Source organism: Chrysochloris asiatica, unplaced genomic scaffold, assembly GCF_000296735.1.
Source record: "Chrysochloris asiatica unplaced genomic scaffold, ChrAsi1.0 scaffold00099, whole genome shotgun sequence".
NCBI lineage: Eukaryota > Metazoa > Chordata > Mammalia > Afrosoricida > Chrysochloridae > Chrysochloris > Chrysochloris asiatica.
Window position 1 is genome coordinate 12055069 of NW_006408617.1, and position 23581 is coordinate 12078649.

The following is a 23581-nucleotide window of genomic DNA, read 5'->3' on the forward strand; positions in this document are numbered from 1 at the left end:
TTCCATGAGTGTTGATAGTTGATCCAAGAATGAAGTCCTTGACAACTTCTATCTTTTCTCCTTTGATAAGAATGTTATTTATTGGTCCAGTGGTGAGGAGTTTGTTTTCTTTACATTGAGATGCAATGCATACCAAAGACTCTGCTCTTTGATCTTCATCAATAAACATTTTAAACTTTATTCTGAGCTTTATCCCTGGGTAAATGATACTCTTTTGATCTCCTAAGGTTGATTGTTCTAATGAGTGCATTGTTCTAATAACCTCCCAGAGGTTAGTATTCACCTTTGACTAGAAGTTGATCCAGGGAGTGATTTCAGCTCTAGGCTTGAAGGGCGTCTGAGGTCCATAGTCCCAGGAGTTTTACGAGTTTCAATCTGAGTAGTAAATCTGATCTTTTTATGATTTTGAGTTTTGTTCTACATGCCCCCGACTTCCACTCTGTTCAGGACCTACTAGTGTGATCCCTTCAGGACAGTCAGGCACCATCTTGTTCTTCTGGTTTCAGGGTTGTGGAGGCTGGGGTTCGTGTGGCCCATTAGTCCTTTGGAGCAATTGTTTCTTTGTGTCTTTGATTGTTTTCACTCTTCTTTGCTCTGGGTGGGGAGATACCCATAGTTGCACCTCACAAGTTTTCTTTTTTAATGTTTTATTGTGAATTATGTGACAGTTTACATGGGAGAACATTAGCTTTACATTCATCCTATCGGATATCGTTTCATTGCCATGGTTACAATCCCCTACATGCATCATCAATCAACCAAAGGGTATATCCTGCAAGGCTGCCCCCCCACCCCCGGTCGTCAGCACACAGCCCCTCTCCCACTCTGTGTCTAAAGTCTCCAGCTGCTCCATCTCTCCACATCATTGTCTCTGCCTCCATCTCTGGCATCACTGCTTCTCTGGGTAGGGTCCCGCTCTCCGCTCTTCTCCCTTGCATGGTCCCAGGGACATCAGCTCCTAGACTGCAAAGTCAACCACTCCCTTCCTTTTGCTACAAAACATCTACCTTTACATTTCCAACCCTCACAGTAGTCTTGATAACAATTATTAACGATTGTATCACAGGAGACCTAGCTGCATCTCCTTCCATCAGCCCCGCCTAGTCAGATTGGATACTACTCAGTGGAGATTCTACCTTCCTCCAAGCCCTCTGGATCTAGGCTCCCTCTTGAAAGCGTGTAAGCAGTCACTTCTTGACTTTGTAGCCCACCACCCCCCATTTTGGGTAACCAATGTTCAAGTTGCCCATCCCTGTCTACTCTGTGTGGAGGGGGTGGGAATGATCCTCGCTGTAAAGATTTGTTCCCTCTTTTGAGCTTCTGCATCCGTAAGTATAGGTCAAGTTCATCAAATTTTATCAGATTACTCTTTTTTTCCCTCTTCTTTCTTCTAGTTGAGCTCTGATCATCCAGTCATTGAAGACAGGTCAAGTGGATATTATCTGCAAGTGTGGGTGTTCTTATGCATATGCCCTCTCTTCTTATCAGTTGGATGTTTCACTCTCCTCTTTAGTCCTCTGTGGCTATGTCACTGACTCTGGGCCCAAGAGTCCTTAGGTCTTGCCACACTGATGGCCAATCAGGTCCCCATCCAGTTCACAAGAGTCTATTGAATGTTGTAGGGTTTAGTTCACAGCTTCATTGCTGGTTTTCCCTCACTTCCTCTTATTGGTGACGAACGTGGTCACAAATTAGAGCATGTATTCCTATTGAGTCTTAGTCTTGGAAGGGGGTTTGCCCTGAGGGGAGCGGACCACTTGGCTTGATGTCTCCTGGGCAAGCAAATTGCTTGTTCTTGTAGTAATCAGTTGGACTGCCTATGTTGTTTTGTATTTTTCTTGTCAGTCTTTCTTTCAGGAAGTTATCTTCTGTTCTTCTAGCCACTCCAGGCTGGTCTGCTTGTCCTTTCAAGTGGAAATTTTCCACCTCTGAAGATTCTGGATGTGGTTCAGGATTCCACCTATGGTCTTATATAATGCAGAGCTGCCATAGGAAGTCTCCTTCACTGGGCACGTTGTAGCCCCATTTTAGATATTCCAATCAGTTATAGCTGGTAGCATAATGGTTACGAATTGGGCTGCTAACCTGAAGGCTGGCAGTTCAAAACTACCAGCAGTTCTGTGGGAGAAAGATGAGGCATTCTGCTCCCGTAAAGATTTACAACCTCGGAAACCCTGTACAGGGTCACTATGAGTTGGAACCAACTCCATGGTACTTTACAACAACAACAACAATCAGTTACAGGCAGAAGACGGATTTATAAGCTTTCTATGGTGATATTTCTGCCTATTCCTTTTTCTCCCCCTCAAGTGTCTATTTTATAATGGTGTGCCAGGGAAACCAAGATTAAAAAGACAGCCAAGCATTTTACCATTATTTCCCCCCTTTTCCCCATTCCAACCATGTCTCAATCCCTGTATCCCAAAGCCCTGTTGTTCCAAGGTTGTGCATCATATTTACCTCTGTAAAAGGTAAATATTACATCATTACTTACATTTACAATATAAGTTATTACATCATTATTTACCTCTATCCCACTTAGCCCATGAAAACCTGTCTAATTATTTTCCCATCCGCTTTGTTCTTCCATTCCCTTCCCCCTTCTTGTATGTTGCCCCCCTCCCCAGCACCCAAACTATCCTGTGTCTATTCCCTACCCTGTGCTCCACCTTCCCCTCCCTCCCCTCACTCCACATCCCACATCCCGGTAACCAGCAAAGAACCTCCCCCCCTTTAGTATGGGCTTTTTTTTCTTAGTCTTTTACAGTAGTGGTCCTATGTAGCATTTCTCCTTTTGTGACTGACTAATTTCACTCAACATAATGTCCTCAAGGTTCATCCATGTTATGCGGTGACTTGTAGCTTCCTTGTTGTTCTTCAAGGTAGCATAATATTCCATTGTGTGTATGTACCACAGTTTGTTTATCCATTCTTCCGTTGATCGGCACTTAGGCTATCTCCATCTTTTTGCTATTGTAAAAAGTGCTGCTATGAACATTGGTGTGCATAAATCTACTCGTGGTATGGCTCGTAGTTCTTGTGGGTAAATACCAAGTAGAGGAATTGCTGAATCATAAATTATTTCTATTTCCAACCTTCTGAGGAAGTGCCATATTGCTTTCCAGAGTGGTTGGACCATTTTCCAATCCCACCAGCAATGCAGGAGCGTCCCAGTCTCTCCACATCCTCGCCAGCATTTATTGTCCTCTACTTTTTTGATCTTTGCTGTTGTTGCTGGTGTGAGATGATATCTCATTGTTGTTTTGATTGGCATCTCTCTAATGGCTAGTGATTGTGAACAGTTCTTCGTATGTTTGTTGGCTGCCTGGATCTCTTCCTTGGTGAAGTGTCTGTTCATGTCCTGTGCTCACTTTTTATTTCAGTTATTGTCTTTTTCTTGTAGAGGTGTGTAATTTCCTATATATTTTAGAAATGAGTCCCTTGTCTAATGTGTCATCGCAAAAGATTTTTTCCCATTCTGTGGGTTCCCTTTTTACTCTTCTGATAAAGTCTTTTGATGCACATACGTTTTTAATTTTTAGTATGTCCCAATCATCTATTTTGTGTACTTTTGTTTGTGTAGTTTTCAAAATGTTTGGTAGTCTGTGTATTCCCTGAATTAGTGCCCTCACATTTGTCCCTATTTTTTCATTGATGGCCTTCATAATTCTGGTATTCACATTTAGGTCTTTAATCCATGTAGAGTTGGTTTCTGTATAAGGCGAGCTCACAAGCTTTTAAGAGCTCAGTCACTACTCACTCAAGTGGGATGTAGAACATTGGCTTTGTTTTGTATTCCCAAAGACTATAGTCCTGAATGCCCCCAGGGCCAGAGACTCATGCCCTCAAAGTGTTTGGTGTTGGTTGTGAAGTTTGCATAACTTTTCTCCTTATGTGCTCTACTATTGTTGTTAAGTGCTGTTGAGTCAGTTCCAACTCATACTGACCGAGTAATGGTTTCTGAGGAGCAACTGGTGGTTTTGAACTGCTGACCTTGTGATTTTCAGTCCAGTACTAACCCTACAGTGCCACATCAGGAGTCCTGCTCTACTATATTCATGAATATATTTGCAGCACATATAAATACATATGTAAGAATAGCCTGTGTCAAACCTGCTAACCCTTCTCCCTCTTACCCCTGTTCAGTTTGTGTGTATGTATCTACTTGTAGATTATTGTTATGTAGGATTGTGTATTAGTAATAGTATTGACTACTGTTGCCTTTCATCCTACTGTCTTTATCTTGATTATTTTGTGCTGACATCCCTCTTAATGTATATTATACACTTGTCTTCACCCAAGTTAGTAAGCGATTTATCCTTTCTTCCCCTCCCAATCCTGATAAACTTCAAAGAATGATTCTGCATGTAAACCTTTTTTTTTTTATGTAGTAGTGGCCGCATACAATATTTATCCTTTTCTGGCTAATTAATTTTGTCAGTATAATGTCCTCCAGGCTCATTATTATTATGTGTGTGCAGATTCATTGTTCTTTAACATTGTGTATGTGTGCCATGCTTTGCTTATCCATTCATCTATTGATGGACACTTGGGGTGTTACTTTTTTTTTTTTTGCTATTTCTTTGTGAATAATGCTGTGATGAACATGGGTGTGCCTATATTTGGTTCAGGCTCTTACTTCTCTAGGATATATAGTTAGCATTGGGATTGCTAAATCATGTGATACTTCTAAGGGAATATCATTTCTTTTTTTAAGGAAATATCATTTTCCCCCAATGGTTGTACCATTTTTCATCAGCAGTGAATGAGAGTTCCAGTCTTTTATACCCTCCTTAGCATTTAGTTTTCTGTTTTTTAGAACTTAGTTATTAATGTTGGGGTGAGATGATATCTCATTGTTGCCTTGATTTATATCTCTCGAATGGCTAATGATTGTGAGTGCTTCTTCATACGTTTGTTAGCCTCCTGAATATCTTCATTGGTGATGTGTCTGTTCACGTCTTCTGCTCATTTTTAAGTTGGATTGTTTCTGTTTTTGTTGTTGAGGTGTTAAAGTTTCCTATAAATTTTATAAATTAGCTTCTTGTCCAATATGTCATTGCCAATTTTTTTTTTTTCAGCCTATAGATTAACTTTTTACTCTTTTGGTGAATGCTTTTGGTATAGATAAATGTTTATTTTTCAGGAGGTCTCAGTTGTCTAGATTGCCATCTACTGTTTTTGTATTTTTTTTCTTTATGTTTAACTGGTGTGGCACTGTGGGTTAAGCATTGGACTACTAACTGCAAGGTCAGTGATTTAAACCCACTAGCTGCATCTCAGAAACCCTATAGAGGGTTGTTGTGAGTCAGAACCAACTCAATGGCACTTGACAACAACAACAACAGCAATTGTATTTATCACATGAATTGTGTTGTTGTTGTTATGTGCTGTGGAGTCGGTTCTGACTCATAATGACCCTGTACAAAGTCTCTGAGGCTATAAATCTTTATGGGAGCAGAAAGCTTCATTTTTCTCCCACAGAACAGCTGGTAGTTTCGAACTGCTGACCTTAAGGTTCACAGCCTGATTCATAACCACTACGCTATCAGAGCTCCTTCTCACATGTATTAGGCCCTATAAGTTTGCTCATATTTTTTCTTGGGTGATATTTGTAGTTTTAGGTATTATAGTTAGGTCTTTCTTTGATCCATCTTGATTCAGTTTTTGTATATGATGAGAGATATAGATCCTGTTTCACTTTTCTGCAAGTGAATATACAGTTTTTCTAGCCCCATTTGTTAAAGAGATTATCTTTTCCTTGTTTAATGGGGTTGGGCCTTTTGTTAAAGACCAGCTATCCCTAAGTTGATAGATTTACTTCTGAGTTCTCAATTATGTTCCATTGGTCTGTTGTTATTGTTGTTTTTGTTATGTGCTATGTGTCTGTAATTGTACCAATATCAGGCTGTTTTGACTACTGTGGCTGTATGGTAAGTTTTGAGATCAGGGACTGTGAGGTCTTCTACTTCGTTCCTCTTTAGTGGTGCTTTGCTTATCTGGGATCTCTTTCCTTTCCATAAAGTTGGTAATTAGTTTCTCCATCTCTTTAAAGAATGATGACAAAATCTGGATCAGGATTGAATTACACATGTATATTGCTTTGGGTAGTAGTGACGTTTTCACAATGTTAAATGTTCCTATCCATGAGCATGGTATATTCTTTCATTTATGTAGGTCTCCTTTGGTTTCTATATATATTGCTTTATCCTTCAGTTTCTTGTAGTAGTGTTTTGTACTTTTCTTTGTATAGGTATTTTGTGTTTCTGGGTAGATTTATTCTTAAGTATTTCAACTTTTGGTGGTTGATGTAAATGCTATTGTTTTTCTGATTTCCTTTTCTGAGTTCTCTTAGCAAGTGTATAGGAATCTGACTGGGTATTGAATGTTGATCTTGTACCCTGCCACTTGCTGAATCCTTCAGTTAGTTCCAGTGGTTTTCTTGTTGAATCTCTAGGATTTTCTATGTGCAGAATCTTATCAACAGCAAATAGAGTTTTGACTACTACATTGTCAATTTGGCTGCCTCTTATTTCCCTTTTCTTGCCTTATTGCTCTGGCTAGGATTTCCAGTACAATATTGAATAGGAGTGGTGATAAAGGGCATTCTTGTGTGGTTCCTGTGGGGTTCCTGTGGGAATGTCTTCAGTCTCTTTCCATTGAGAATAAAGTTAGCCTTTGGTTTTTTATATGCCCTTAATTATGTTGAGGGATTTCCTTTTCCTATTTTGCTGAGCATTTTAATCAAGAATGGGTGTTGGATTTTGTCAAATACCTTTTCTGCAACAATTGATTTGATCATGTGATTGGTTTCCTTTGTTTTATTTATGTGGTGCATTAAGGTGATTGCTTTTCTGATATGGAACCATCCTTTATACCCAATATAAATCCTATTTGGTCATGATGTATTATCTTTTTGATATGCTATTGGCTTTTCTTTGCTAGGATTTTGCTGAGAATTTTTGTGCCAATATTCATGAAGGATATTGGTTTACAATTTTCATTTTTAGTATGATCTATAATTTTTTTTTTAGTCATGTCTTTGCTTGGTTTTGGCATCAGGGTTATGCTTACTTCATAGAATGAATTCAGAAGCATTCTATCCTTTTTTTGTCTTCTGGAATAGTTTGAGTAGAATTAGTGTCAGCACTTTGAATGTTTGGTAGAAGTTGTCAGTGAAACTGTCTGGGCCAGGACTTTTCTTTTGTTGGGATTTTTTTAAATAACCTGTTCAATTTCTTCTTTTATGATGGATCAGTTCAAATTTTTAGATTGTTTTCATTTGAGTAGATAGTGTGTTTCTAGTAATTTGGCCATTTAGTCTAGGTTTTCAGATTTTTTTAGAGTACGGTTCTTCATAGTATTTGTTACTATCATTTTTATTTCAGTAGATTCTATTGTAATATCACCTATTCAATTTCTTATTCATGCTATTTGCATCTTCCCCTTCTTTTCCTTTGTTAAATTTGTCTGTGGCATTTCAATTTATTAATCCTTTCAAAGAATTAACTTCTAGTCTTGTTGATTCTTTTATTGGTTTTCTGTTTCATTTATTTATGCTTGAATCTTTATTATTTCCTTTCTACTGATGTGTGTAAGTTTTTTATGTTGCTCTTTTTCTAATTGCTGGAGATATTGGGCTAAGGTGTTGATTTTGAGTCTGTCTTCCTTTTTGATATGTGTGTTTATTGTTACCAGTTATATTCTAAGAACTGCTTTTTCTGTGTCACAATTATTTTGGTAGGTTATGTTTTCACTTTTATTTGATCCAAGGCATTTATTCATTTCATTATTTATACTATGATCCAACTGTTTCTAAATGGGGTGTTATTCAGTTTCCATGTATTAGATCCCCTTCCTCCTGATCTTCCTGTTGTTGATTTCTAATTTATAGCATTGTGACTTGAGAATATGCTTTGTAGTAAGTTGATATTTTTTAATTTGTTGAGGCTTGTTTGTGTTCTAACATATAGTCTAATCTGGAGAATGTTCTATGTGCACTGGAAAGGAATGTATATTATGCTATTGTTGGGTGGAGTGGTGTATATATGTCTATGAAATCTCATTGATTGACTGTATTGTTGAAATCTTTTCTGTATCTTCGGTGAATTTATTTCTAGTTCTGTCTTTCATCAAAAGAGATGTTTTAAAGTCCCCAGCTATTATTGTGAAGTTCTCCATTTATCTTTTCAACTCTGTTAAAGTTTGATTTATGTATTTTGGGGCTCTTTCTTTAGGTATGTAGGTATTTATTATGATTATGTCCTCTATTTAGATCCATCCTTTAATCATTATATTATGTCCTTCTTTGTCTCTTTTGCTGGTTTTTCCCTGTAAGTCTATTTTATCAGAAATTAATATTGCCACCTCTGTTCTTTTCTGATTGCTATTTGCTTAATGTATGTGGAACTTTTAATATGTATGTGAGTGCTAATCTAGTATACTTTTTCTTACACTTCATTCCTTTGTGGTCTAAAGAAGAGAGCCAACTGAGGACATAGACTGATAAAGCTCATTGGAGGCATGTTAAAATTCAGGTTCTCAACAGTGAGCCCTAGGTAACAATATTATTTTTAAAAAAATTTTCCATTTGATAAACATTGCTGTCTTGCTAGGTTTTCAGGCTTCTAGGTACGATAAGCCACTGAACATTTTTCTACACTGATACCTGAGAATAGATATCTTCTTCCTCCATAAAACAAAGCACCTTACTAAGAAAGATATCACCTGAAATATTTTTGGAATTATAATGAAAACCTATTTTGTGCCAGTCTTAGTGATTGATGTTTATCTTTTGTTTCTAAGTTTGTAGTGATATGGATGGTAATGTTCATTATGAAAAAAAAATTCTAGTAGTTTACATAGAATGATAAATGTTCTAACACAGGGGCTGGCAAACTACAAGTCATGGGCCAAATCTGACATACTTCTTGTTTTTTTTTATGACCCATGAACTAAGATTTTTTTACATTTTTGAATTTTGGGTGAGGGGAATCAAAAGAACATTATTTTTTGAAACGTGAAAATGATGTGAAATTCAAATTTGAGCATCCATCAAAAAAAAATGTACAGGAACATAGCCACACTCACTTGTATGTGGCTGCTTTTGCATTTCAGTGACAGAGCTTGGTAATTGTGATAGACAGAGACTGTAGTGTTCAGAAAGCCTAAAATATTTGCCATCTTTTCCTCTATGGGAAAGATTTCCCAATCCCTGCTCTGGCATAATTTTCTTCTCACTGCTGAATTCTAATGTTCTTTTCTTGTAGGTGTCTCAGCACAACTCACCAGTACTCGTCTACGGAGAAACACATCAGTTGGCACTCCATTCTGGATGGCCCCCGAGGTAAGCAAGAACACATAAAACTATATGCCTTATATAACACAAACTATATAAGTAAGCAGGGACATATAACTATCCATCTTATATAACACAAACTATGTATCTTATATAATACAAACTATATAACTTTGTGTTTTTCTATTGCCTTTCTGCTATGCCTTTTTCTGGGTAAATCATATACTTTATGTGCTTCAAGTCATCTATGCTTTCAGCAAGCAAGCGAGGAAGCCTTTAGTATGGATTACACATCAACATGAAGAAAACAAACATCCTCACAAATGGACCAATAAGAATCATGATAAATGCAGAAAAGAGTAAAATTGTCAAGGATTACATTTTACTTGGATCCACAATCAGCATCCATGGAAGCAGCAGTTAAGAAATCAAATGATATATTGCACTGGGCAAATCTGCTGCAAAAAGATCTATTTTGAGTATTAAAAAACGAAGGTGTCACTTTGATCCTGATATTTTAATCACCTCATATGCATGCAAGAGCTACATAATGAACAAGGATGATGGCAGAAGAATCCATACCTTTGAATTATGGTGTTGGTGAAAAATATTTGACTATACCATGGACTGCCCGAAGAACTAACAAATCTATTTTGGGAGAAGTACATCCAGAATGTTTCTTAGAAACAAGGATGGTGAGACTTTGTCTCATATACTTTGGACATGTTATCAGAAGGAACTAGTCTCTGGAGAAGGACATTGTACTTAGTAAAATAGAGGAACAACAAAAGAGAGGAAGACCCTCTATGAGATGGCTTAACATAGTAGCTGCAACAATGGGTTCAAATATAGCAACCATTGTGAGGATGGTACAGGACCAGGCAGTGCTTCGTTCTGTTGTACACAGGGCCACCATGAGTAAGAACTGACATGACAACAGTTGCCACCAACAACATAGGCTTTCCACAAAAATTTATAGGAAGAGAACTTCTTTATCCTGATTGAATTGTAATAGATTTTGTTGGGTGAGACGATATTAATGACCTCTAACCTCAGAAAAGTAAGATGAATCCACAACTAGCTCATAAAATACGTTCATGCAATTAGAAAAAGGTTTCCCTTCCAGAAGATGCAGCCCTCTTCAAGAATCCTCGTTTCACTAGTTCATCTAGCTTTTGTGCAAATGAGAACACGTCACCTTCCTGAGCAGATGCAGCCTCAAGGACACATGGCTTGGTGAAGAGCCCTTTGTCAGTTCCAATTGGCTTGTAGAACCATATGCAGTGGCCCTAGCTGTTTGTTGTTGTTGTTACCAGGTACATATGTACTTTGTTGGCTTTCTGTGGTCAAGCAAGAGATTTGTCTTCATTTGGTTCAGTCATCATCACAGAATCTTCTGTGAAATGACGCATGCAGAAGTTTGGGAAGTCTTCCTGCTAGATAAAGCGTGCTGTGAAACATCAGTACAACTTTGTCAATAAGTGTTTCATTCCATAATACCCTGGCTTTGGTCTGAGTGCAGCTCTCTGAGATTAAGCAAAAAGACTATTTTAATAAGAGGGCTCATGTACTTGCCTCCTAAGAGGTTTTCCCTGGTCTGGCACTGTGGGATAATGTGCAGGACTACAAGGTCAGTTTGAACTGCAAGGCTGGTGGTTCAAGCTCACCAGCTACTCCTCGGAAACCCTATACAGGGTCTCTATGAGTTGGAACTGATTAAACGGCACTGAACAACAAGTCTGTCCCCAAGGTGGTTCTTCTTCTATGTAGTTGTCCCCTAACATATGAATCCATTCTCACCAATCTCTGTTCATATTTATTCAATGACTTCCTTTGCCTATGACCCTTACTCTCATACTTAGGTAATATTGTTGTTGTTGTTAAGTGCCATCAAGTCAGTTCCAACCTACAGTGATGCTGTATAGGGCTTCCAAGGAGCAGCTGGTAAACTTGAACCACCAACCTTATGGCTCCTATTACTTTTATTATTACTTAGGTAATAGGAAGACCCATTTTTAAAGGAAAAGAAAATTCCTACAAATTCTAGGGTTTGTTTAAACCTGAAATTGTTTTTTTTTAAAATGTGAAACTAGATATAAACTCTTATGTATGACCCACAGAACTATAAAACCAAAAGGTGAAAAAAAACACACACACAAAACACATTATGAATAAACTCCAAAGCAAAATTTTTTATATTCAAGTATTGTTAAGTGCTGTCAAGTCGATTTCAACCCATAGTGATCCTGTGTAGGGTTTCCAAAAGAGCAGCTAGTGAGCTTTAACCACTGACCTTGCAGTTCAAACAACTTTGCAGTCTGACACATTAGCCCATAGCACCACACCAGGACTCCAAGTAAGCAGCCTTAATTTGATGAAATGAATGTCATTGTTTTGTGAAAGTCAGTTGTCTTTTACAATGTGAATAACTACAGCATGGGTTATTTGAAGTTGGGCACACCTACTACCACTGGGTACCTCACAGTAATCTAGTCTTCCCATGACTTTTCTCTGTTTTCACTGGGGTGATATCTTTGTATAAACAATACCTCCTTTAATCTTAAACAGGTACATTAAACAACTTAATGTTGTTGTTTAGTGTCTTCAAGTTGGTTCCAACTCATAGCGATGCTGTATAGGGTTTCCGAGGAACAACTGGTGGATTTGAACTGCTGACCATTGCTGTCCAGTGCTTATCCTACAGTGCCACACCAGGGCAACACTGAAAATGTATTCCAAATGATCATCAGGATGATCTGGAACATAATTTTATTCCTACTCTTATTATTATTATTATTAAGATCGAAATGTTCATGGGACACTATAAACCCTGAAACATTTCTAGCCCTACTTAGGGAAACACTGAAGGACAAAGTTAAAACTAAATGATGAACAAAATTCTTCATATTCTAGCCCTGGTCTGTTTGTCTCTGGATGGTCTGAACAGTTAAGCGTTTGACTATGATGCAAAAGGTTAGTGGTTTGAGTCCATGTAAAGGTACCTCAGACTTGGTGGTCAGCTTTCAAAAGTCAGCTTTCAAAACCCTAAGGAGTACAGTTCTGCTCTGCAACATAGTTGAGTTGGACTCAATGACAATTTTTTTTTGTTAAAATCTACCTGTCCAGCCCATCTGTGGTCACTTCTCCCTTCCCCCACTTGCTTGTTTTTCATACTTCAACAGTAAGAAATAGCATGTAGTTCTCCAAATCCATCGTGATATCTCATTCCTCTAAACCTTTTCATGTACTGTTAAATGTCTAGAATGACCCTCTGGGCTCTGGGAAATTTTTCTTTACTCTTCATGTCTCAGTTCAAATGCTAGCACCCCTAGGACATCTTCCCTAATCCTTGGCAGACTCTGAGGCTCCTTTTCCTAAGCTGTAGGTCTTTATACCCTCCGTTAGCACAGCATCACCATGACTTTGTAATTGTTGGCAGAGAAGTCTGACAACTGGACTCCAGTTCTGTCAGCATAGTGAATGGCACAGAGTTGGATGAATGAACACGTTGGTGAAAAAGTCAAAGGGAGAAGATAAACTTAGAGGGCAGTTTGAAGATGGCTATTACAACTATTGGTATTAACAAATTCCTCTGTAGTTTTTTATTGTTCTGTTCTCAACAGAAAGTCTAATTAGGGCCACTGAACTCATATTTAGGGTGGCATAACATGATTGGTCTTCTCAGAATCGCAAAGTGTAATTAAGAAAAACTTGCTTTTGGTTTTGTTCATTTCTTCTGAGAAGTTTATGAGTGGGACATACTTTCCCACATTCCCTACTTTCAGCTGGGAATAATATCAATGGAGTGGTTCTAGAGGGGGTATTTTAGTAGTAGTGTCAACCCAGATAGCTTGGAATTGGTTCTGTTCTCAACTGGGAAAAGCCAGTCTCATCTTGCCCACCGCAGTGGATAAATTGAGCAGCAGTCGGTTTGCAGTGTGGAGACCATGATATGCCTCTCAGGGGCATGTGCCTGACTTGTTCAGATTGGGTTGTTGTTGTTAAGTGCCATCGAGTAGATTCCGACCCATAGCGACCCAGTATAGGGTTACCAAGGAGCAGCTGGTGAGCTTGAACCACCCACCTTGCAGTTCAAATGACTTTGCAGTCTGATGCATTAGCCCACAGGGCCACACCAGGACTTGTGTAGTCCTGCCCAATACTCTCTGGGACCTAGGCTCCACTTTGCAAATGGAGAATTAGTTTTTCAACAAAACCTCTTCTCACTCCATAATCCTCCATAAGTGTATTCACAGAAACAACTTTCCTTTTATTAGTTGTTGGTCCAGTTTATTCCAACAAATACCCACCATGAGCCATGCTTTGGGTCAAGAGCAGACTTTGAAAGCATGATCCGTGCTTGTTCAAGTTAACGTTGTTTTCAGATGAGGGTTTGCATAGTATATTGATCTTAATTTACTTCATTTTCATTTATGTGAATAAATGGTGTTTAAATTAAGTCTGACAACAGTGCATGCAATACCCACTCCAGTGGACTGAAACCATTGCAGACAACATTTGCTTTTATTTCCTAACTGCCGCTGAAAGATCCTGGATCCTATTTTATATTCGAGAATTGAACAAAATGATTCTTTCCCCATTTTTATTTCACAAGCTTGAGTAATTACAGTATTCATCTCAAATGAGCTCAACTGTAAACCAGGTAGCTAATGGAATGTGACCACAGTACAATCCAGTGTTGAAAAGCTGTCAAGATACTCAGTTCACTGGGGCTGTGACATGAGTTGACTCCCAAGCTATCAGCACTCTCCACTGCCTCACTAGGATGTTACTTGTTGTTGTTGTTGTTGTTAAGTGCCTTCGAGTCGGATGTTACTAGTACGGAAAAATCCGGAGCGAGACAGCATCACCTCAGCAGTGCAGAAGAGAAATACCATGGACTGCCTTTAGTGTGATGGTCCTGTGAACCAATGACTCTATTGTCATCTAGTCGATTCCTCCATGAATCACTATGAATGGACTCAACAGCAGGGTGTTCATTGGTTCAGAGGACCATCACACTATGAGCAGCGCATTAGTGTACTGCAGAGGAGATGCTGTTCTAGTAATAGAGTGCTCACATGTTGGGAGTCAATTCATGCTGCAGCATTGAGCTGCCCCAGTTTATAATAGAGCCCGTTTGAATTAAATATTGCAGTTACTTAAGCTTGTGAAATAATATGGAAATTTTTTTTTAAATGGAGAAAGAATAATTGAAATAATACTACTAAGCAAAGTGTGGCAAAGTAAAGGGGCTAACTTAAAAGTCAAGATCTGCTCATTTTTTTTTTTTTTACACACTAAATATGCCACTAGCAAACTACATTCCAGGGAACATTGTTATTTAGAGGGAAAGAAACAACTGAAGTTCACCATATAAATGATATATTTAACAGTTTAAAAAATCAGTTGTCCTCTAGTCAACTCTGACTCATGGCCCCTCTCTGTGTGACAAGTAGGACTGTGCTCCATAGGGTTTAAATGTTTTATGTTTTTTGCAGGAGGCGAGAGGGAAAGAGTTAGGAGTCAGGGTTAGGACTATGGTCAGGTCTAATTTAGGCCTAAGACTTTGTTTAGTGTTATGTCTAGGGTTGTAGTTAAAGACTAGGATTAGTGTTAGGGTTTTTTGTTTTGTTTGTTTTTTAGGGTTTCCAAGGGGTGGCTGGGAAGCTTGATCTGCCGACCTTGTTGTTCAAACTGACCTTGCAGTCCAGCACTTTAATCCACAGAGCCACACCAGGACTCCAGTAGCAGATCATGTTTTATACTTAACCAATCAATTATATTTTGTTTCACTGCAATGATTACAATTCCCTCCATGCACCATGGATTAATAGCATTTACCTCTAGTCCTTTTTTCTTTTTTTTTTATGTACACAAAACACATGAAAATATGTATTCATTTAAATTACCAAAGAGCACATTTTGCAAGCCAGCCTCCTGCCTGCAGGCACACAGCCTTTCTTATTCCATGGTCCTAGAGTCCTCAGCTGCTCTATCTCTCTATGCCATCACCTCTGCCATTGTCTCTGCTGTCACTGATTTTCTGGTTAGGATCCTACACTCCACTCATGTTCTTCTCTCTTGATAGATCTAGGATCCTCTGTTCCTGGAATGAAAGATTAACTACTCCCCCCCTTTTAGTTTCACATCTTCTGCCTTTACAGTTGTGACAATCACAATCAGTCATGATAGCAGTTACTCACTGTTGAATCAAAAGAATTCTATCCCTGACCTCCTCCATACCCTTTCACCAGTCCTATCTGGACAAGAGGAAAACAATTCAGTGGGGATTCTACTTTATCCACCTTGTTCTAAAACTAAGCACACTCTTGAAAGCTTGTAAACCAGCCACTTCATGCCTTTATAGCCACCTATTTTGGGAATCCAATGTTTAAGTTGCCTATTCCTGTCAACCCTGTGTAATGACGTGCCAGGTTTGATTCTTGATATGAAGACTCTTTCCCTTTCAGTTGGAAGTTTGAGCAACTACATCCATAAAGAGTCCTGGTGTGGCACTGTGGGTTAATGCCCTGGACTGCAAAGTTGGTTTGAACTACAAGGTTGGTTGTTCAAGTTCACCAGTCACTCCTTGGAAACTCTTTACAGGGTCACTATGGGTCAGAACCGACTCGACGGCATGGTACTTAACAACAACAACAACACATCCATAAGCAAAGGTCAAGTTCATCAAATTGTACCAATTTACACTTGTTTCCTGTATCAGATTTCTTTATCTTCCTCTAGGCAAGTTCTGATCAGCAAGTCATCCAGGCTGGGTCAGATGAATACTATCTGCAAGTTCAGTCATTCTTGCATGCCTCCCCCACTTCAGACCAGCTGGCCACTTCACTTTCAGCTCTAGCCCCTGGTGGCTAAGTCAGTGTCCATGGGTTTGGCAGTTCCTAAGTCTCCCTCAACTTCAGGCCAGCCAGTTCTTCCTTTTCTCTCTTTCATCTCAAAGTCTATAGGTGTCTATGAAACATGGTGGAACTCAGTCCATATCTTCATTGCTGCATTTCCCCCACTTCCACTCACAAGTAGACCAGGATGGTCACCAGCGAGCTTACAAGACTGCTCATGTCTTCCCATTGAGTTTCAGTCTGGAAAGGGGGTTTACCCTGGTGGGTTTGATTTCCTGTTTATTTGGAAGCTCTGTAACTACATTATTCCCTCTTTTTATTTTATGTGTTTTGTTATTGTTGCAACTGGTATCTCTGGTTCCCTATTTTCAGTCTTGTAGGTTTGAATGCTTCTATATTTGGGTTAAGAAAACAAAAACCCTCACCACTGGACCAATATACAACATTCTTATCAATGAAGAAAAGATTGAAGTTGTCAAGGACTTAATTTTTCTTGGATCAACTATCAACACTCACGGAAGCAGCAGTCAATAAACCAAACGACGTATTATGTTAGGCAAATCTGCTAACACAAAACCTTTTTAACGTGTTGAAGAGCAAAGTTGTCAACTTGAGTACTAAGGTGCACCTGACCCAAGCCATAGTATTTTCAATAACCTCATATGCATGTGAAAGCTGGACAGTGAATAAGGAAGATTATAGAAGAATTGATGCTTTTATGTTATGGGGTTGAAGAAGAATATTGAGAGTGCCGTGGGCTCCCAAAAGAACAAACAGATCTGTGTTGAAAGAAGTGCAGCCAGAGTGCTCTTTGGAGGCCAAGATGGCCAAACTTCGTCTCTCATACATTGGACATATTGTCAGGAGGGACCAGTCTCTGGAGAAGGATATCATGTTTGGTAAGGTGGAGGGTCAGAGAAAAAGAGGAAGACCTCCAGTGAGATGGATTGGCAAAGTGGTAGAATCAATGGGCTCAAGCATGGCAACAATTGTGAGGTTGGCTCAGGATCGAGCAGTGTTTTGTTCTGCTGTGCATACGGTCACTATGACTCGGTGTCGACTCGATGGCACCTAACAACAACATATTTGGGTTGAGTTCTGGGTGAAATTGTCATGTATGTTAGTCTCAGGTTGTTGTCTGCTCTTGTTAGTTCTCTATCCATTGAAATCTGTTTAATATTTGTTGCAAGGTTGGGCTGGGTTTTGTAAATTCTTTTAACTTCCATTTATCTGTAAATGTCCATATGTCACTATCATGTTTGATGGACAGTTTCTCTGGGTATATGATTGGCATTTTTTTAAGTTTCAGGGTTTTATATATGTCATCTCATTGTTTTCCTCCCTGCATGGTTTCTGCTGAGAAATCAGTTTAGTTTTATTTGTTCTCCTTCATTTTTCCTCAGTTAATCTCAGGATTCTTTCCTAGTTTGTAATATGAAAAGTTTGATTATAATATTTCTTGGTGTTTTCTTTTGAGGTCTATCCTATTTGGAGTTCATTCAACTTGTCATCTTTCATGATATTCGGAAGTTTTCTTTCAACACTAACTCTTGGACAAATTTTTCAATTTTTTTTTTTGGTCTGTTCCTATTCTGAAATTCCAGTCAGATGTAAACTGTTCCTCTTGATAGTGTCACACATAAATCTTAGACTTTCTTTCTATTTTTAAATTCTTTTTTCTGATTGTTCCTCTGGTAGATGAATATTGTTCCTTTGGTAGATGATCAATTCAGCCTTCCATTGATGAAATTCTACGTCTTTGCCCTTTCAATGTACTATTTCTGAAATCTAAGTATTAATCTGGTGTCTTTGTTGTTGTTAAGTGCCATTGAGTCAGTACTGACTCATAGTGACCTTGTGTAGGGTTTCCAAGGAATGGCTGGTGGGTTTGAACCACTGACCATGTGATCAGCAGTCCAATCTGGTGTGGTGCTGTAGGATAAGCACTGGCCTGATAGCTACAAGGTCAGTGGTTCAAACCTACAGTTGCTTCTCAGAAACCACATATAGGGTCACTGTGAGTTGGAACAAACTCAATGATATTTCACGACAACAATAATGTTACTCTCTTGGCTTTCTAATTGCTGTTTTTGTATGGTTTCTAATTTGTCATTTGTTTTTGTCATGTTTTCCTGAATTCTTCTAGTTTTTTTTGTGTGTGTGTGTTCTCCTTGCTTTTGTTCATCTTTCTCTCAACCCACTGAAGATACCCAAATATTACTCTTTTAAATTCCTTATCAAATAATTCTGATGCCATTTCTGGTATTATATTTTCTGACTTGCTTTGGTCACTTGTTTGAGGTACTCTGTCTTGTTTCTTCATGTAAGCTGAAATTGGCGAATTTCTCTGAGACAGTGTGGTGTCATTGTCTTTTTATTTAATTGATGATTGTATGTTAGCATGTTCTGAGGTACTTACTACCGGTTGCCTGGTGAATGTGGTAGAGATTGTCAGTGATAAGGCAGTTCTCTGTTCATGGTGTAGACTAGTTCAGGGCAGGCTCTCATGTCTTCAGAAGCAGGCGTGGCATTCTCAGTGCCTGACCATAAGCAAAACTGAGACTGCAAAGGAGGGGGTGTCATTAGCTGCTGGATTAGTGAGGGCAGGGACTGGACATGCCCCTGGCTACCAGAAGGGCACAGGAACAAGGGAGAACTGCAGCTTCTTGCCCACAATCTCCAGCTGTTTTCTGTGCCTGCAGGCCTCTGTATCAACAGGGGCACCAAGAAGCTTAAGATGGCTATGCCAGCTGAAAGTCTCCCCATTTTCCTTCTCCCTTGCTGCTGCTGCTGCTGCTCAGTTTCCTCTTCCAGTCGGATCTCAATCCACCTTTCTCTCCTATCTTCTGAAGCCCAGAGTCCCAGGATCACCATTTGTATCTGTTTCACTTGGTCTCCCACGTCCTTGTTGCAGAGGGTCTGCTCAGTACTTCTGCCTACTCCGTCATCTTGCCCCTTTCCATAGTGTTTTCAATGAGTGATTTTTTTGAAGTAGGTCAACAACCCTTTCTTTCCTGATGCTCTAACTGGACTTGAACCTCTAGTCTTTCAGTTAGCTGCCAAGTATGTGAACTATTTGCACTGTCCAGGGGCTCCATTTAAAAGATTACCCTTTGCAAAATGATTTAAACAATAGGAAACAAAGTTTCTCTCATAGTAAGTATAGAGGTAGGTGGTTGCAGAGTTCGTTGATTCATTAACTCAATGAAGTTGCCAAAAAACCCAGATTCTTAAATCACTCAGACTGTGATCACTGTACCCTTAATGTTCGGGAGCTGAATAGGGTAAGTGTATAAAAAGCCCAGGATCCATGGTGGTATAATGGGAAAGCATTGGGCTGCTAACCACATGGCTGGCCATTCAAACCCACCAGTCACTCTGAGGGAGAAAGATGAGGCTGTCTGCTTCCATAAATATTTTTTATTTATTGCTCCCATAAAAATGTACAGTCTTGGAAACTCCAAGGAGCAGTTCTATTCAGTCCTATGGGATCACTATGAGTTATGTATGTGTTGTTGTTGTTGTTATGTGCCATGCAGTCGGTTCCAACTCATAGTGACCCTGTACAGGGTTTCCAAGGCTGTAAATCTTTACAGGAGCAGAAAGTCTCATCTTTCTCCCATGGAACAGCTGGTAGTTTGGAACTGCTGGGCTTGCGGTTCACAACCCGATTTGTAACCACTATGCTACTAGAACTTCTTATATGTATAACCCACTAAGTCACACCCATGGCCATCAAGTGGATCTTTCTCTACAGGAGCATCTGGTGGGTTTGAACTGCTGACCTTATGGTTAGCAGCCCAATGAGTATGATAAATGTATGTTGTTATATGCCATGGAGTCGGTTCCGACTCATAGCGACCCCATCCAGGGTTTCTGAGGCTGTAAATCTTTACAGGAGGAGAAAGCCTCAGCTTTCTCCCGCGGAACAGCTGGTAGTTTCAAACTGCTGACCTTACGGTTCGCAGCCCTATTCGTAACCACTATAGTGGGAAGGAAACTCATATTTATTAAGGACCTAACAACACATCTGGATTTATTGGCATCTTCCCCTTTCTTTTCCTTTGTTAAATTTTTAGACTGTGGCTTTTCAATTTTATTAATCATTTCAAAGAACCACTTCTAATCTTGTTGATTCTTTGAATTGTTTTTCTGTTTCATTTATTTGTGTTTGAATCTTTATTGTTTCCTTTCTTGTGGTGACTGTAAGCTTTTTTATGCATTGCTTTATTTTATTCCCAGAACAACTCTCTATATAGTAGACATTATTGTTTCCGTTTTACCACTCAGAGAGGTATAAGAGTTATCTTGTACAAATGCATACAAAAAGGGCTAGAGGAGCCCTGGAGGCACATTCGTTTGGGCTGCTTACCGAAAGGTTTGTGTCTTAAACCCACCTGCTGCTTTGCTGAAGAAAGTTGAGGCTGTCTGCTCCAGTGAAGATTTAAAGTCTCCGAAACCTTATGGAGCAGTTCTACTCTATCCTCCAGGAGTCAGAACAGACTCAGTGACAGTGGATTAGTAAGTATTAGAGCTGTGTGGCTTTTCAGAAAGTATGGGAATGCAAGTCCCACTTTCCAGATGAAGAAACTGAAGCAATGACTGGATAGTCTTGAAGTAGTTCAGAGCAGATGTGGTCCCGGAATTCAGGTCTCCTATCCTACCAGTCTTGCATTCTTTCACATTACAGAGTGCTTACCTGGGTGTTCAGTATGCAAAATGTGTGCAGACTAGTAGAGAAAGCTCCTACAATCAATGTGCAGAAGTATAGTAGAAAGATATTGTGAAATTGGAGCAGAAGACACATCATTTTATGAGACACACATGAAGAGCATCACCTATAATGTATAGGTCATGATGTGGCTACAATCACACCAAGGCAAGAAGCAGCCCATGCACTAAGGATCCAGTTTACTCGATAGCTTCCTAAAACAGCTAAAAATCTGTTTCTGTTTTGGAAAACAGACTTGTGGGTGAAATAAACATTTGCTTCTTTTCAGAATTTTTTTTTCTTTCCTTTTTCCTTCCATCTGCTCGTTGTTGCAAACAAGAGCTAATCAGCTGAGCAGAGAAACAGATGTGCTGTGACGGCTCCCAAAATGGGTCTCTCTCTGCCTGGCAAATGGTCGTTGGCAGGGTATGGTTGCCATAACAACCAGCTTACACCAATAGAGAAATATCGCTGGCTTTTTACAACCACTCTTGCCTTCATTAATTATGCCATTCTTAGCTAAATAATATGATAATGTTATTTCCTTTGGTGCTGCCAGGAATAGAGATGACAAATGAGATATTTTATGTCTGAGAAAGCCAAAAAACACTACAGAGCTGAAGTATTATTATTGTCAGTATTGTTTTGTTCCTTAAGCTCTAGCTAATGGGTTTGGTCCCCAAATAACAGCATTTATTGAGTACTTACTATGTGCCAGGTACTAAGTACTTTATTCATATGAGTAACTCATTTCTAATCCTTACAAAGTAAGCCAATGTTAAAAAGAAACAGAACTAAACTGTAGAAATAATTCTTCTTGTCCTTGAGCAAGCTATTATGTGGCACCCACCAAAATTTGAATACAGGTATTTGGCTGTAAAATCCTTGCTCCTTAACCATTATATCACGGCAAACCATTTAACTGTGACCATGAATGTGCCAAATAAGATGTGAATCTGTTTTTCTCTATTTTAAGAGTTATCTTTCCTAACGTTCAGGAAAATGTAACTTGTTAACCTGACACTAGAAGCCAGTGTAATTAATGTCTAAGGATCTGGAAAAATAAAATAACAAACTTCTTTAGGATAAAATTTAGGAGATTTGGATGTTAGTCTTAGTTTTATCACTAATTTTTTTTCTTTCTTTTTTAAATAACTGGTCATGGTCCAGTTATTTTCATTTGGCTCCAGTTTCAGTAAGAATTAAGAGCAAGCATTTTAGAGTCAGATCAACCTGGGAGCACTTAGCCACTCACCACTGACCTTAGGCAAGTTATTTAATATCTTTGATTAATTAGATAGGAGAATTTAAGAGGTAAAATGGAGAGAGAAAACTTCCTCAAAGGACAAAGTGAAATAATGTACCTAAAGTGCTTTGCCCAATGCCTGGTATAGAAAGTGCTATAAAAATAATTGCCTGCATTTCTTTCATTCATTAGGGATTAAAAAAAAAAAGTCAACCCAATTGCCCTAGAGTTGATTCTGACTCTTTCAATCAAAGTAAACTGTGCTCTGTAGGGTAGTCAGTGGCTAATTTGTTGGAAGCAGACCTTCTGGGTAGATTCAAACATCAACCTTTTGGTTTAGTACTCAAGCGCTTAACCACTTGTGCCACCCAGGACCCTGCCTAAATTGTTTTCTTCAATAAAACAAAGAGATTGACTAAGATAGTCTCTGCTTCTGAAGTGCCCTCTATTTTACAGAGAACAGTTGCAGTTTTTAGAGGAAAAAGCTTCTCTGGCTCAACGGTCTGTGTTCTGTGAATAATGAAGTGGGGAAGCTCACCAAGCTCTCACTGAGGGTGAAGAGACATATGCTAAAAGACATGGCTTTTAGGGTCCATTTCTACCCATGTGTTGCTGTAGGATAAGCATTGGACTGCAAAGTTGGCAGTTCAAATCCATCAGCTGCTCTTTGGAAAACCTACACAGGGTCGCAAAGAGTCAGAACTGAATTGACAGCACTTAACAGCAACAACATCATTTAAAAGGAATCCTGGTGTGGTGCTGTAGGATAAGCACTGGACCGCAAGGTTGGCAGTTCAAACACATCAGCTGCTCCTCAGAAACCCTATACAGGGTCACTATGAGTCGGAACTGACTTGACCCCACACAACAGCATATTTTAAAAGCTGGTGATTCTCAAGACCCTGTCTGCCAGTCACGTGACTGTGAGGGTTGCAAGGTGTGGGGAGCTCAGGCGATGCAGATGAGCAGCTCACAACTTTAGATCATGGGCTAAAAGATCTTGTGTCTTCCCTAGACACATATGAGGCTGAGTCCAAAAGTTCTGCTGCTAGGGTTCAGGGTCAGAAATGCATGGATTTAGTCCAAACAAAAGTGTTTCAACATGTCTCTGTGATCAGTGGATGGCTACAAACAAGGTCTCACAATAATACACTTGTCTTCGTCTCCTTGGTGGTGGTGGTTATGTGCTGTGGAGTCGGTTTCAGCTCATAGTGACCCTGTACAGGGTTTCCGAGGCTCTATATCTTTACGGGAGCAGAAAGCCTCATCTTTCTTCCATGGAACAGCTGGTAGCTTCAAACTGCTGACTTTGCGGTTCGCAGCCCGATTCATAACCACTATGTTATCAGAGCTCCTTAGGGTGCCTTAAAAAAAAACAACTTCCATCACAACAATGGCTTTCAAGGCAGAGAGGTTAGCTCAGAAATTTACAGCTTCTGCTTTTTGGGATTCCCCAGGGGAAT

The 23581-nt window shown here is 39.3% G+C and overlaps 1 protein-coding gene across 1 annotated transcript in view; it reads left to right on the forward strand.

Annotated features, from left to right (window-relative positions):
- The window catches only part of LOC102822340 (myosin-IIIb-like), a 77651-nt gene that overhangs the window by 39164 nt on the left and 14906 nt on the right, over positions 1-23581 (forward strand). Inside the window, exon 5 of the mRNA XM_006867039.1 lies at positions 9270-9346. Within this exon, the coding sequence (XP_006867101.1) occupies positions 9270-9346 (77 nt within the window). The remainder of the gene's footprint in view (positions 1-9269; positions 9347-23581) is intronic.